Source organism: Neoarius graeffei, chromosome 28 (genome assembly GCF_027579695.1).
Source record: "Neoarius graeffei isolate fNeoGra1 chromosome 28, fNeoGra1.pri, whole genome shotgun sequence".
NCBI classification, from domain to species: domain Eukaryota; kingdom Metazoa; phylum Chordata; class Actinopteri; order Siluriformes; family Ariidae; genus Neoarius; species Neoarius graeffei.
Genome location: NC_083596.1, coordinates 26,274,909 through 26,291,054, shown reverse-complemented (window position 1 = coordinate 26,291,054; position 16,146 = coordinate 26,274,909). Strand labels below are relative to the sequence as shown.

General features: G+C 42.3%; 1 protein-coding gene across 2 annotated transcripts in view; it reads right to left on the bottom strand.

Annotated features, from left to right (window-relative positions):
- ncs1a (neuronal calcium sensor 1a) overlaps positions 1-13,359 on the bottom strand; it is a 225,822-nt gene extending 212,463 nt beyond the window's left edge. For both annotated transcript variants that reach the window (XM_060913112.1, XM_060913111.1), the window contains exons 1-2: positions 13,283-13,359; positions 12,954-13,104 (exon numbers count right to left, since the gene is read on the bottom strand). In XM_060913112.1, the coding sequence (XP_060769095.1) occupies positions 12,954-13,017 (64 nt within the window). In that variant the 5' untranslated portion in view covers positions 13,018-13,104; positions 13,283-13,359. The remainder of the gene's footprint in view (positions 1-12,953; positions 13,105-13,282) is intronic.
- Positions 13,360-16,146: the final 2,787 nt, after the last annotated feature.

Here is a 16,146-nt window from a genome sequence, read left to right as displayed (position 1 = left end):
CTGTGTGGAGTTTGCATGTTCTCCCCGTGTCCGCGTGGGTTTCCTCCGGGTGCTCCGGTTTCCCCCACAGTCCAAAGACATGCAGGTTAGGTTAACTGGTGACTCTAAATTGACCGTAGGTGTGAATGTGAGTGTGAATGGTTGTCTGTGTCTATGTGTCAGCCCTGTGATGACCTGGCGACTTGTCCAGGGTGTACCCCGCCTTTCGCCCGTAGTCAGCTGGGATAGGCTCCAGCTTGCCTGCGACCCTGTAGAAGGATAAAGCGGCTAGAGATAATGAGATGAGAGAAAATATAATACTGCAACACTCCTCCCCAACCACCACCTCCAACAAGATTTTACTGAGGCGGATTTTACAAGGACTTTGCTACAAATACTGTATATCCTGACAACATAACTTCTAAATGTAAAGGACCTAACTTAGTATTATATTTTAGGGATTTTGTTTGGGCTAGCTTTATTGTGGCTTGTGTTTGATGCTGCATATTGCTGTCTGGTAACAGTTCATATTAGAGTGTCGTTTTTTTCCGGGTCGGAGCAGTTGCAGATTCATGTAGTTGTAGAAGGCAGTGGTGGCTTGGTGGTTAGGACATTGGCCTTCTGATCAGAAGGTTGTTAGTTCCAATCTACTCCAGGGCTCTTGACTGAAGCCCTTAACCCACAAAAACACAAGGCCATGTTTACCACTGAGAGACATCCCCTTTTCTCTTTACAACAGTCTGTAAACATCTGGGGACTGAGGAGACAAGTTGCTCAAGTTTAGGGATAGGAATGTTAACCCATTCTTGTCTAATGTAGGATTCTAGTTGCTTAACTGTCTTAGGTCTTTTTTGTCGTATCTTCCGTTTTATGATGCGCCAAATGTTTTCTATGGATGAAAGATCTGGACTGCAGGCTGGCCAGTTCAGTACCCAGACCCTTCTTCTACGCAGCCATGATGCTGTAATTGATGCAGTATGTGGTTTGGCATTGTCATGTTGGAAAATGCAAGGTCTTCCCTGAAAGAGACGTTGTCTGGATGGGAGCATATGTTGCTCTAGAACCTGGATATACCTTTCAGCATTGATGGTGTCTTTCCAGATGTGTAAGCTGCCCATGCCACACACACTAATGCAACCCCATACCATCAGAGATGCAGGCTTCTGAACTAAGCGCTGATAACAACTTGGGTCGTCCTTCTCCTCTTTAGTTCGAATGACACGGCGTCCCTGATTTCCATAAAGAACTTCAAATTTTGATTCGTCTGACCACAGAACAGTTTTCCACTTTGCCACAGTCCATTTTAAATGAGCCTTGGCCCAGAGAAGACGTCTGCGCTTCTGGACCATGTTTAGATACGGCTTCTTCTTTGAACTATAGAGTTTTAGCTGGCAACGGCAGATGGCACGGTGAATTGTGTTCACAGATAATGTTCTCTGAAAATATTCCTGAGCCCATTTTGTGATTTCCAATACAGAAGCATGCCTGTATGTGATGCAGTGCCGTCTAAGGGCCCGAAGATCACGGGCACCCAGTATGGTTTTCCTGCCTTGACCCTTACGCACAGAGATTCTTCCACATTCTCTGAATCTTTTGATGATATTATGCACTGTAGATGATGATATGTTCAAATTCTTCGCAATTTTACACTGTCGAAATCTTTTCTGATATTGCTCCACTATTTGTCAGCGCAGAATTAGGGGGATTGGTGATCCTCTTCCCATCTTTACTTCTGAGAGCTGCTGCCACTCCAAGATGCTCTTTTTATACCCAGTCATGTTAATGACCTATTGCCAAGTGACCTAAGGAGTTGCAATTTGGTCCTCCAGCTGTTCCTTTTTTGTACCTTTAACTTTTCCAGCCTCTTATTGCCCCTGTCCCAACTTTTTTGAGATGTGTTGCTGTCATGAAATTTCAAATGAGCCAATATTTGGGATGAAATTTCAAAATGTCTCACTTTCGACATTTGATATGTTGTCTATGTTCTATTGTGAATACAAAGCAGTTTTTGAGATTTGTAAATTATTGCATTCCGTTTTTATTTACAATTTGTACTTTGTCCCAACTTTTTTGGAATCGGGGTTGTATATTCAGTACCCTCAGAAAGTATTCAGATGCCTTAACTTCTTGCATATTTTGTTGTATTATAGATTTAAGTGTAACTGGATTAAATGTGGCAGCACGGTGGTGTAGTGGTTAGCAGTGTCACCTCACAGCAAGTAGGTTCAGGGTTTGAGCTCAGTGGCCGACGGGGGCCTTTCTGTGCGGAGTTTGCATGTTCTCCCCGTGTCTGTTGCCCCTTTTTCACCAAAGCAGTTCCAGGGCTGGTTCGGGGCCAGTGCTTAGTTTGGAACCGGGTTTTCTATTTCCACTGACAAAGAACTGGCTCTGGGGCCAGAAAAACCGGTTCCAGGCTAGCACCAACTCTCTGCTGGGCCAGAGGAAAGAACCGCTTATGTCAGCGGGGGGGGGCGGAGTTGTTAAGACCAACAACAATAACAAGACCGCGAAAGATCACCATTTTTAAGCGATGAGAAGCAGCAGCTGTACAAACGCAAAGTAATTTATTATTATTGTTGTTGTTGTTGCCGCTGCTGCTTCTTCCGTGTTGTTTTTGCTTTGATATTCGCGCCAAGGTTTATGCAAACGTAGCGCCGTAACTTCCGTATACAGCGACGTAACTGACGTATACAGCAACGTAATGACATACGCAGCGACGTAATGACGTGGCTCCACTTAGCCCCGCGAGCTATGGAAAAGCAAACTGGTTCTCAGCTGGCTCGCAAGTTGAACGAGTTGTGAACCAGCACCAGCACTGGCTCCGAACCAGCCCTGGAACTGATTTGGTGGAAAAGGGGTATGTGTGGGTTTCCTTCGGGTGCTCCGGTTTCCCCACAGTCCAAAGACATGCAGGTTAGGCTAATTGTTGGCTCTAATTTGACCCTAGGTGTGAATGGTTGGGATAGGCTCCAGCTTGCCCGTGGCCCTGAACAGGATAAGTGGTTACAGATAATGGATTAAATGTACTTTTGGCTATTATTTTGTACACAATAACCCATATTTTTTACAAATGTATTAAAATTCAAAAACTGAAATCTCATTTAGATAAGTACTCAGACCCTTACAGTGGTGCACTGGTTAGCACTGTCGCCTCATAGGAGGAAGGTTCTGGGTTCGAGTCCAGTGGCCGGTGGGGGGGGCTTTACTACGTGGAGTTTGCATGCTCTCCCTACATGTTCTGTGTGGGTTTCCTCCGTGTGCTCTGGTTTCCCCCATAGTTCAAAGATAATTGGCTACTTTAAATTGCCCATGGAGCACTTGCATGTGACGTCACAGCCGAACCAGATTGTGACAGACGCCATCTTGTCGGTCAAACACCATATTTCCGCCTTCTACTTCTGGTTCTGCTTCTACTTCTCCCTTTTCTTCTGGAAAAACCTACTATATACAATTCTACTACAACGGCTGCGGCTACAAGCTCTCCCTACCTGTGCACGTTTTTTATGTTTTTTGTGTATATTTTTGCGTGTTGTTCGTCTGTACCGGACTTCAATATCCACTACAACCGTATGGACTTACTGGACATTGGTTTCCAGCAGAAAATGACAGTTTGTAGCGATTTCCATCGCATGCACAACATTCCGGACGAGAAAAAAAAAAACATTCCGGACAAGATAGCAAGACCAGCGGGGTCTCCGTGGATTGTTATTGGAAGCAAAGTGAAGGAGGTGGCGCCGGGAGCGGAAGCAAAAGCGAGGCTGCAGAGCCGGCCTGTTGACTAAGCTCAGAAAACAGCTACTCAAACCTCCACTGCTAAGCCTCTACCTCTCCAACGCCAGATAAACAAGATGGACGATTTGGAATTACAGCTGGAATTACCTTATTCTATTCTATAATCGGCTGGTCAGTGCTATACTCAATACTTAAGTGACTTACCCATCCAGTGAGGATCATTTTCTTGTTTACAAGATGCCACATCTGAGTCGCTGACAAATCCTGAATTTCTGTAAAGATAACTGTCCAGAGATTTATAAGCATGCAGTGCTTCACCACTGAACAGCGAGGGAAAGTGGATGAGGTAATTATACACGTCCGGGTATTCCACCTCTGGCAGTTCCATATCCACTGACACGGTCGTGAAAACTCCGTCCGGAAAGCCATAAGGGTCACTAATCTGTAGATCGTTTATTTTAGACATATATCTAGTTATCTGTTCATTAGAAAAATGAGCCATGTAGTCCGTGGGTTGAAATTGATCCATTCTGTACACGAGTGCAGCAGTATTCAGCTGTGCTGTTGACCGACAAGATGGCGGCTGTGTACTTTCCGGTCACGTGACTGCAAGATCTCTATAGGTGTGTGAGTGTGCAGAAAGGAACTGGCCATCCTACTGCTGCAATTCGGGCCAAGTCAACCAAACATGGTTTGTCTCAAGTCTGAAATGGGTTCAGCAGTGACAATGATTTAGACCAGTACTCCAAATTGAACTAGGGTACTGTGTTGTTGTTGTTTTTTTTTCAATGACCTTCAGCTCAAACTCAAGGAAGTCTCCATAGATCTCTGCAATCAAATTGTGTTGAGACATAGAGCTGGGCAAAAGTAAAAAAAAAAAATTCTAAAGCTTTGAATGTTCAAAGTGGGCTTGATCATTGTGATATGGAAGACGTTAAGAACCACCAGAACTCTTCTTAAAGCTGTCTGTCTGGCTAAACAGAGTAAGCAAATTAGAAGAACCAATGGTCGCCCTATCAGACCTTCAAAAATCCTCTACAGAGATGGGAGAAGCTGCCGAAAGGAAAATTACAGTGGTGCTTGAGAGTTTGTGAACCCTTTAGAATTTTCTATATTTCTGCATAAATATGACCTCAAACATCATCAGATTTTCAGACAAGTCCGAAAAGTAGATAAAGAGAATCCAGTTAAACAAATGAGACAAAAATATTATACTTGGTCATTTATTTATTGAGGAAAATGATCCAATATTACATATCTGTGAATGACAAAAGTATGTGAACCTTTGCTTTCAGTATCTGGTGTGACCCCCTTGTGCAGCAATAACTGCAACTAAGTTTTCGGTAACTGTTGATCAGTCCTGCACACCGGCTTGGAGGAATTTTATCCCATTCCTCTGTACAGAACAGCTTCAACTCTGGGATGTTGGTGGGTTTCCTCACATGAACTGCTCGCTTCAGGTCCTTCCACAACATTTCGATTGGATTAAGGTCAGGACTTTGACTTGGCCATTCCAAAACATTAACTTTATTCTTCTTTAACCATTCTTTGGTAAAACGACTTGTGTGCTTAGGGTCATTGTCTTGCTGCATGACCCACCGTCTCTTGAGATTCAGTTCATGGACAGATGTCCTGACATTTTCCTTTAGAATTCACTGGTATAATTCAGAATTCATTGTTCCAACAATGATGGCAAGCCGTCTTGGCCCAGATGCAGCAAAACAGCCCCAAACCATGATACTACCACCACCATGTTTCACAGATGGGATAAGGTTCTTATGCTGGAATGCAGTGTTTTCCTTTCTCCAAACATAACACTTCTCATTTAAACCAAAAAGTTCTATTTTGGTCTCATCTGTCCACAAAACATTTTTCTAATAGCCTTCTGGCTTGTCCATGTGATCTTTAGCAAACTGCAGACAAGCAGCAATGTTCTTTTTGGAGAGCAGTGGCTTTATCCTTGCAACCCTGCCATGCACACCATTGTTCAGTGTTCTCCTGATGGTGGACTCATAAACATGAACATTAGCCAATGTGAGAGAGGCCTTCAGTTGCTTAGAAGTTACCCTGGGGTCCTTTGTGACCTCGCCGACTATTACACGCCTTGCTCTTGGAATGAATTTTGTTAGTTGACCACTCCTGGGGAGGGTAACAATGGTCTTGAATTTCCTCCATTTGTACACAATCTGTCTGACTGTGGATTGGTGGAGTCCAAACTCTTTAGAGATGGTTTTGTAACCTTATCCCGCCTGATGAGCATCAACAACGCTTTTTCTGAGGTCCTCAGAAATTTCCTTTGTTTGTGCCATGGTACACTTCCACAAACATGTGTTGTGAAGATCAGACTTTGATAGATCCCTGTTCTTTAAATAAAACAGGGTGCCCACTCACACCTGATTGTCATCCCACTGATTGAAAACACCTGACTCTAATTTCACCTTCAAATTAACTGCTAATCCTAGAGGTTCACATACTTTTGCCACTCACAGATATGTAATATTGGATCATTTTCCTCAATAAATAAATGACCAAGTATAATATTTTTGTCTCATTTGTTTAACTGGGTTCTCTTTATCTACTTTTAGGACTTGTGTGAAAATCTGATAATGTTTAAGGTCATATTTATGCAGAAAGATAGAAAATTCTAAAGGGTTCACAAACTTTCAAGCACCACTGTATATCAGAACTACTCTGTCAATCAGACCTTTATGGTAAAGTGGCTAGACAGATACCACTCTTGTTTAAAAGGCATATTACAGGAACATAAATTATTCTGAAAGCATGAGGCAAAAAGATTGTCTGGTCTGATGAGACAAAAACTGACCACTTTTGGCTGAATTCCAAATGCTACCTCTGGCAAAAACCAGGTACTGCTCATCAACTTTCTCATACCTGACCTCAAACTGGGGTGAAGTTTTCTGGAGTTTTATTCTTTAATCAAGAGCATGGTCTTTCAATTTGAAAGCAGCATTTATTCATTTTATGTTCAGATTTTGCATTGTTTTCCCCTTTCTCTCACAAATAGAACAGACAAACAAACGGAGGTGAAAACATAACCTCCTCCAACAAAGTTGGCAGTGGTAAAAATCTCATCTCATCTCATTATCTCTAGCCGCTTTATCCTGTTCTACAGGGTCGCAGGCAAGCTGGAGCCTATCCCAGCTGACTACGGGCGAAAGGCAGGGTACACCCTGGACAAGTCGCCAGGTCATCACAGGGCTGACACATAGACACAGTCAACCATTCACACTCACATTCACACCTACGGTCAATTTAGAGTCACCAGTTAACCTAACCTGCATGTCTTTGGACTGTGGGGGAAACCGGAGCACCCAGAGGAAACCCACGCGGACACGGGGAGAACATGCAAACTCCGCACAGAAAGGCCCTCGCCGGCCACAGGGCTCGAACCCGGACCTTCTTGCTGTGAGGCAACAGCACTAACCACTACACCACCATGCCGTCCTAGTGGTAATAATAATAATAATAATAATAGCTCTGATCCTGCTCAAAAAAACTGCCCTCTCTCTCTCTTAAATAACCCATGATCATGCTTTTTTGTGCATTCGTCAATCGTCTGCTTACGGATATCTGCCCTCTCTCTGAGATTTTGGTGAAATGATCTGATCAAAATTCAACAACCAATAGAATGGTTGTGAGGCAGTGGCAATTTCATTGGTCAACATTTTCACTTTTCAGGATGACAATGACCTGAAGCGTACGACATTGACCAATGAAATTGTCAGTGCATCCTTGGGTGCATTTGCTTTACTTGTGGGTGGGTTACATTTTAATAGCGTTCATCCATTCCCGCCATCCAGAGCTTCAATACTGGGATATTAACTTCACTTGTTTTCTTGTTGGACTTCTGCTGATACAGCTGATACATATACAGTTAGGTCTATAAATATTTGGACAGAGACAACATTTTTCTCATTTTGGTTCTGTACATTACCACAATGAACTTTGAACAAAACAATTCAGATGCAGTTGAAGTTCAGACTTTCAGCTTTAATTCAGTGGGTTGAACAAAATGATTGCATAAAAATGTGAGGAACTAAAGCATTTTTTAAACACAATCCCTTCATTTCAGGGGCTCAAAAGTAATTGGACAAATTAAATAATTGTGAAATAAAATGTTCATTTCTAATACTTGGTTGAAAACCCTTTGTTGGCAATGACTGCCTGAAGTCTTGAATTCATGGACATCACCAGACGCTGTGTTTCCTCCTTTTTAATGCTCTGCCAGGCCTTTACTGCAGCGGTTTTCAGTTGCTGTTTGTGGGCCTTTCTGTCTGAAGTTTAGTCTTTAACAAGTGAAATGCATGCTCAATTGGGTTGAGATCAGGTGACTGACTTGGCCATTCAAGAATATTCCACTTCTTTGCTTTAATAAACTCCTGGGTTGCTTTGGCTTTATGTTTTGGGTCATTGTCCATCTGTATTAAGAAACGCCGACCAATCAGTTTGGCTGCATTTGGCTGGATTTGAGCACACAGTATGTCTCTGAATACCTCAGAATTCATCCGGCTGCTTCTGTCCTGTGTCACATCATCAATAAACACTAGTGACCCAGTGCCACTGGCAGCCATGCATGCCCAAGCCATCACACTGCCTCCACCGTGTTTTACAGATGATGTGGTGTGCTTTGGATCATGAACTGTACCACGCTTTCGCCATACTTTTTTCTTTCCATCATTCTGGTAGAGGTTGAGCTTGGTTTCATCTGTCCAAAGAATGTTCTTCCAGAACTCTGCTGGCTTTTTTAGATGTTTTTTTAGCAAAGTCCAATCTAGCCTTTTTATTCTTGAGGCTTATGAGTGGCTTGCACCATGCAGTGAACCCTCTGTATTTACTTTCATGCAGTCTTCTCTTTATGGTAGATTTGGATATTGATACGCCTACCTCCTGGAGAGTGTTGTTCACTTGGTTGACTGTTGTGAAGGGGTTTCTGTTCGCCATGGAAATTATTCTGCGATCATCCACCACTGTTGTCTTCTGTGGACATCCAGGTCTTTTTGCATTGATGAGTTCACCAGTGCTTTCTTTCTTTCTCAGGATGTACCAAACTGTAGATTTTGCCACTCCTAATATTGTAGCAATTTCTCGGATGGATTTTTTCTGTTTTCGCAGCTTAAGGATGGCTTGTTTCACCTGCATGGAGAGCTCCTTTGACTGCATGTTTTTTTCACAGCAAAATTTTCCAAATGCAAGCACCACACCTCAAATCAACTCCAGGCCTTTTATTTGCTTAATTGAGAATGACATAACGAAGGAATTACCCACACCTGCCCATGAAATAGCCTTTGAGTCAATTGTCCAATTACTTTTGGTCCCTTTAAAAACAGGGTGGCACAAAAACAAAAAGCTGAAACTCCTAAATCCTTCATCCAATTTTAATGTGGATACCCTCAAATGAAAGCTGAAAGTCTGGACTTTATGTCCATGTCCATTATATAACTATAACTTCAATAAGTTTCAGTAAACAGGTAAAAAAAGAAAACTTGTGTCAGTGTCCAAATATATATGGACCTAACTGTACCAGTGTCCTTTTTTTAAACTATAATAGCTACATATAGTTGCCTTATAGCACCTTGGCTTCCAGTTAAACAGTAACTGCACTTAACAGGGTGGGAGATTAGAGAAGCAGCCTTAAGCCCAAAGGGTCACTGGTTCGATTCCTAGGACCAACAGGAAAAATGTGAGGGGAGTTGAGTGAATGAACAGCACTTTCCCCTCTCTCTGTATCATGGCTGAATTGTCCTTGAGCAAGGCACCTAACCCCCAACTGCTCCCCGGGTGCTGTAGCATAGCTGCACACTGCTCTGGGTATGTGTGTGTGCTCATTGCTCACTTGTGTGTTCACTGCTTCACTTGGGTTAAATGCAGAGGAGGAATTTCACTGTGCTTGAGTACATGTGACAAAGGTTTCTTCTCAGGAAAGCAAATGCACCAAGGAGGCACTGGCAATTTCATTGGTCAATATTTTACCTTGTATTCTATTGGTTGGTGAATTTTGTTAGGGTCATATCTCCAAAATCTGAGCGAGCCCACAGAAATCTGTGAGCAAAAGATTCATGAATGCAAAGCAGCCTGAGCACATGCAAGGTTTTTTTTTTTTGGGGGGGGGGGGGGGGGGGGGACGTTACAAAATCTGAATGTGAAATGAATAAATACTGTTCTCAAATTGAAAGACCACACTCTTGATTAAAGATAGCAATAAAACTTCATAAAGGTTCACTTTTCAGAATGACAATGACCTGAAGCATATAGCCATGACAATGCTGGAGTAGCTTAGGGACAAGTCCCTGAATCTCTTTTAATGGCCTTGAGAGGCCAAAGCTCAGACTTGAACCATTTTAAGTGAACTCTGTAACACAATAAAGTGTGAAAACTCTGAAGGGGTCTGAATACTTTCAAAATCCATCATACATTATGAGTGCTTTTACAAACCTGGTCTCATGGGGAAAAAAATGCATTGGGGCTGTGGTTGAATTGTGTGAGCTTCATTGTGTGAAGTTTTCAGACAAATAAAATTATGTAAAAGTCTGATTATGATGTTTTGTAAATCGATGCCAAATCTTAAAGTAACAAAGTCTATCTGTTTTGATCTTTATCTGTTACTGAGGCCTAAACTTGGTCAGCGTAGGTCTCGGTCACATGTTATTAACTGACTCTGTTTGTGTGGCAAAACTACTACTGGCTAAAAATGTTCTCAATAAATTTCCCTATATTGATCTCAATATTCATCATTATATAGATTTTCATAAAATAGTCACAGTTTCTTAAAGGCTATTCTCATAAATACTGCAGCCTAAAGAAATAATGTCCATTACAATTTAAAATATTGAAATATTTTCATAAACATTTATTATCAGAATATAATGTGTATGCACCCAGTATACAAAACAAAATACGACGACACTTACAACAACATTTAAGCGCAGTTTTATACTTGGTTTTGCCAGAAACCTGACTAACTAAGCTAAAACACAATGTAATAATGCTGGAACTAGTTGGCTTATGAAGTATATTAATATCAACTATGGGAAAGAAACGAGTATACAATGTCCTGGGAACGTTAAAGATGAAATGCTGCACACCATCCAGCAGCAGAGTGTTATTTATTGAACTCATTGAACTGTGGTAGCACAAACAGGTCCAGTGTAATGCAATTTCAAAATTAACCATTTTATTTGGACTGTTTATGATTACAGAGTAACAGAAATCTGTATAGAGCTATAAATAAGGACATATTCCACGTAACACTGTTCATAGTCGGACATCATACAATTTTCTCAAAACATGTGCAGCATTGTATGCTTTTTCACAAGGATAATGTTCAATTCTCGATTGTGACCTAGCTTATCAGATGAGGATGAATTGCCTTCCTAAATGGTGAAAGAGAGGATTTTGTATAGGATTTCTCCATATCTATTAAATATTTGTAGAGAGCCTACAGGATGATTACTATATCTTTAAAGGAGCAGTTTGTCATTTTTAGAGTTCTCTGATGCCTACGGAGTGAAGTACAATTGCAATAAAATCACTGAGAATTCTTCCACCTCCGTCTACTCAACCATCCCTATGCTGAAACTAGATATGCCTCGTGAGTTGCATTGTAAGAAAAATGGGTGTGGGGGTCAGTCAGTCAGCTGTGTTCTGCGCTCCAGCTCAGGGCTGAGCTGATAGTCTGATGAGAGGAAGATAAACAGAAGCCTGAAAGGAAGAATCTAGCCAGCGGTTGTACAGCAATGCTGCAAATCAAAGGTATTTAAAAAGGATAGAAAAATGGCTGATATTATTATAGGTCTTTAAACATGACATATTTGATAGCCTGTGCTTAATATAGCATCATTAGTGTATCAAGTTCATCCATCCATTATCTGTAGCCACTTATCCTGTGCAGGGTTGCGGCCGAGCTGGAGCCTATCCCAGCTGACTATGGGTGAGAGGCGGGGTACACCCTGGACAAGTCGCCAGGTCATCGCAGGGCTGACACATAGAGACAAACAATTCACACTCACATTCACACCTCTGGCCAATTAGCCTAACCTGCATGTCTTTGGATTGTGGGGAAAAACAGAACACCCAGAGGAAACCCACGCAGACACATACAAACTCCACACAGAAAGGCCCTCACCATCAGCCACTGGGCTCGAACCCAGGACCTTCTTGCTTTGAGTCGACAGTGCTAACCACTACACCACAATACCACCCATAACAATGCCAATTTGAATCAGTTTAATGAGATATACATCAGGAATACAACTTCTCATCTCATCTCATTATCTCTAGCTGCTTTATCCTGTTCTACAGGGTCGCAGGCAAGCTGGAGCCTATCCCAGCTGACTACGGGCGAAAGGCGGGGTACACCCTGGACAAGTCGCCAGGTCATCACAGGGCTGACACATAGACACAGACAACCATTCACACTCACATTCACACCTACGGTCAATTTAGAGTCACCAGTTAACCTAACCTGCATGTCTTTGGACTGTGGGGGAAACCGGAGCACCCGGAGGAAACCCACGCGGACACGAGGAGAACATGCAAACTCCGCACAGAAAGGCCCTCGCCGGCCACGGGGCTCGATTTGATTTTCTTTTAAAAATTGTATTACTGATGTAGATCTCATTAAACTGATTCAAATTGTCATTGATATGGGCGGCATGGTGGTGTAGTGGTTATCGCTGTCGCCTCACAACAAGAAGGTCCGGGTTCGAGCCCCGTGGCTGGCGAGGGCCTTTCTGTGCGGAGTTTGCATGTTGTTCGTGTGGGTTTCCTCTGGGTGCTCCGGTTTCCCCCACAGTCCAAAGACATGCAGGTTAGGTTAACTGGTGAATCTAAATTGACCGTAGGTGTGAATGTGAATGGTTGTCTGTGTGGTGACACATAAACACACAGACTGTGTCTATGTGTCAGCCCTGCGATGACCTGGCGACTTGTCCAGGGTGTACCCCGCCTTTCGCCCGTAGTCAGCTGGGATAGGCTCCAGCTTGCCTGAGATAATGAGATGAGTACCACATCTTTTTAGATCCACTCATTAAAAGCTTTTAAAGGGATTAAAGACACTAAATGAATTGTATTTGTCTGACAGTGTCACAGAGATTAAGGGGGGGGGGGACAGGAATAGTACAAAGATAAAACTTAGTTAAACTGAGCTGTTTTAGGATCCTGTTCCCACATGGTTGCTACCTAAAACACCATGTAACACGTGTACGTGTGCGCGTGTTACTCACAGTACGTTTTCCTGGTCAGTTCCTCCACCACCTCTGGCTTGAGTTTGCTGTTGGATTTGCCCATCTCTGTGTGTGTGTGTGTGTGTGTGTGTGTCCACTCTCTCCCTAAAAATCTCTGCACACACTTCCCGAAAGCATTACGTTGTCTCCTCTTTTCTCCCACACGGACATGGAAAGGGAAGGAAAGACGGTGCAAATGAGACAGAATAAATAATAAACGCACACTGCCGCTCCGAGTTAACGCGTCATACAAATAGAACGAGAAGATGTCTTTAAAAAAATTTAAAAAAAAATAAATAAATAAAGCTTAATTCTTCTCCTACGCTTACAGCAAGAAGTCTGTCAGAGATCGCGCCCTGGTGAAGCTCCTGTCCCCGGGTAATTCCCTCAGGGATGGCGAGAGAAAGCGTTCACTACCGCTACGGTAACAAAGCGCGCGCCCGCTCACTTGCCTTTCTCCTGAGTGTGAGAGTGTGTTGACGCCGTTGTCCCTGACAACTAAAAGCTCCGCCCCTTTTATATCGCGCAAGCTAGCTAACTCTCTCTCTCTCTCTCTCTCTGTTCAGTCCCCCCAGGATTCCGCGGGCCTTTTTTGTGATTGTTGCGGGCTAAAATATCTGATGTTGCGGGGGTTTTCCAAAAAATTGCTATGAAAGTTGCGGTGTTTTTTAGGTCTTTGTTGCGATTACATTGCGGGAGGAAGTGAAAGTTGCGAGAAATTGTTGCGATTTTCTCTTTTTGTGATTAAAATTGAGTGATATGTTAAATATTAAGTTATTACTGAAAAACTATTGATTAAAAAAAACAAAGACACTGAGAAATAGTCCTATAAACAACTTTACCAATATAAAAGATTACCAGGACTACAAAAATGCAGAAAAATAGGCTTTACTTATCCAAATGCACTTGTTGGTTCAAAAGTTAAAGTGCATAGAACAGCACAACACGAAGTTACCTTAAAATATAATATAAATGCCTCAGCTTTCATGTAAGAAAAAAAAACTATTAATACTGTATGCAGGCAGTCTCTCCTGAAGACTAAATTAAACAATAATTATAAACTAATAAAATAAATGGCTCAGGCTTCATAGAATAAAAAAAAACAATTTGAACAGAATCTCACAGTATGATGCTGAAGCTGCCTAAACAATGGAAAATAAAATACCATTTTGGCAAAAATGTTGGCATCCATTAATTTCTTGTATTAAGTAAAAAAAAAAATAATGTAAAGTGCACACAGTCCTTCACTGTAAACATAACACACTTTCAGTAACAGAATTTAAGCCTATATAAACACTGACTCGCACATGGTTGAATCCAAGGGCGGCTGGTGCATAAGGGCGATTGGGCGACGCACTCCCAAAACGAAAAAAAATTTTTTTCTTTTTTTAAAACAAACTTTCACCAGCGCTGCTCGAGGCCGTTTTAATATGTCTCTGGGTATCATTGTCCAATCAGGGTGGTCTTGCTTCTAGAGTACCGCCCCTTTTGGGGCGATTTCAGTCACGCTGAAAATTGCACAAGAGTTCACTGATAGAGTCCCATGTTAATATATTTTTTTTCTCCTGACTGACACTTCAATGCAATCTCTATGGGTTCCGGGGGGGCTTGCCCTAACGTGCTTACGTCACTGCGAAGCGCGGCAAAGTTGCGTTCGATCCACTCAGTTTCTGAGGTGAGATGGATGCGGATATAGACATATAAACATAGACGCCGCATTCTGCGTAGAATCATACGTCATCCTCGCCGCCATATTGGATGTGGCAAAGTGGAGATTCTTCAACCGTCTCTGGCGTCTAGACAGTAGCCGAGAATAAAGATGCCTCATTCATGTGCTGCGTTTAACTGTACCAACAGGTTTACCGTCCAAACGAGATCACATGGGATTACCTTTCACAGGTGAGACTGGAAAAATACTTTTCAATACTGTTCCTTCAGTCTTCAGTTTCCCAGCTCATCTCCACCGGGTAGGTGTATAGTTATAAGCAGTGAGAATTAGATAATACAGTGCCACACTATGATGAACGTTTTTGAACGTATGATGAATGTTTTTAACCTTTCTGAATGTGAAGGAATCAGTGATGTATTTTGTTTTGGTATGATGTTAGAACCTGGCCGAACTCAGTTTGGCGGTCATTCAGCTCACTTTATTCAACGAGAGTAGGTCTGTGTGGTGACTCAATAAATAAAACAGTAAATTTTTATTTTCATTCACTATTTCCAGTTTTTCCACTATTTCCATCATTTATCATATTCAGTCTTGTAGGTTGGTTATTGTGGCCTCAGGTTTTGGTAGCTTGCTACAGTATGCTGACTGATTAGCTTACCTGAGCTATCTATTGCGTATCTGTCGCTAGTTTGCAGTGTACAGGGTATTTCGCACACTATTTATAACCATCACATTAAAAGTTATATATGTTGTTTTGATGCCTGTTTGTATCAAAACAACATCTTTACAACATATTTGTATCATGTCTGACGTATCCCAGCAACGGGGCCACCAGCTCAATGCGGCGTCTATGTTTTATATGTCTATGGGATTTCATGTCATGTTCATGTCGCGCGCATTGCGTTATTGTTGAACACAACTTCAAAATAAAAGCAATGCACATTCAGTCCATGCATGGGGTAAAATTAGAAAATACGTTTATTTTGTAATTTCTAATTAACCTTACGCGGGCCGGTCAGAATGAACCAAAGGGCCGGATGCAGCCCGCGGGCCGTAAAATGCCCAGGTCTGCTGTAGGTCCTCTGTTGGAGGTGTGAAGAAAAGCGAAAGCACACCGCCAACAGTGTGATTTCTTGTGCACGACGTGTTAATAGTGTTGCCCCTGACAACTATAGCCCGGGCCCTTTTATTCCTTTTGAAATGGAGTACGGTTTTATAGGTACAACAATGCTAAATCATAGCAAATGCCATTTTAAAATGCAAACCCTCTTTGGTATTCACTTTTTACAAAACCTTTTTTTTTTTTAAGTTTTATTTGTTGAAATGAGGCAGGACGGCACAGTGGTGTAGTGGTTAGCACTGTCGCCTCACAGCAAAAAAGTCCTGGGTTCAAGGCCAGCGAGGGCCTTTGTGGAGTTTGCATGTTCTCCCCGTGTCTGCATGGGTTTCCCCCACAGTCCAAAGACATGCAGGTTAGGTTAACTGGTGACTCTAAATTGACCGTAGGTGTGAATGTGAGTGTGA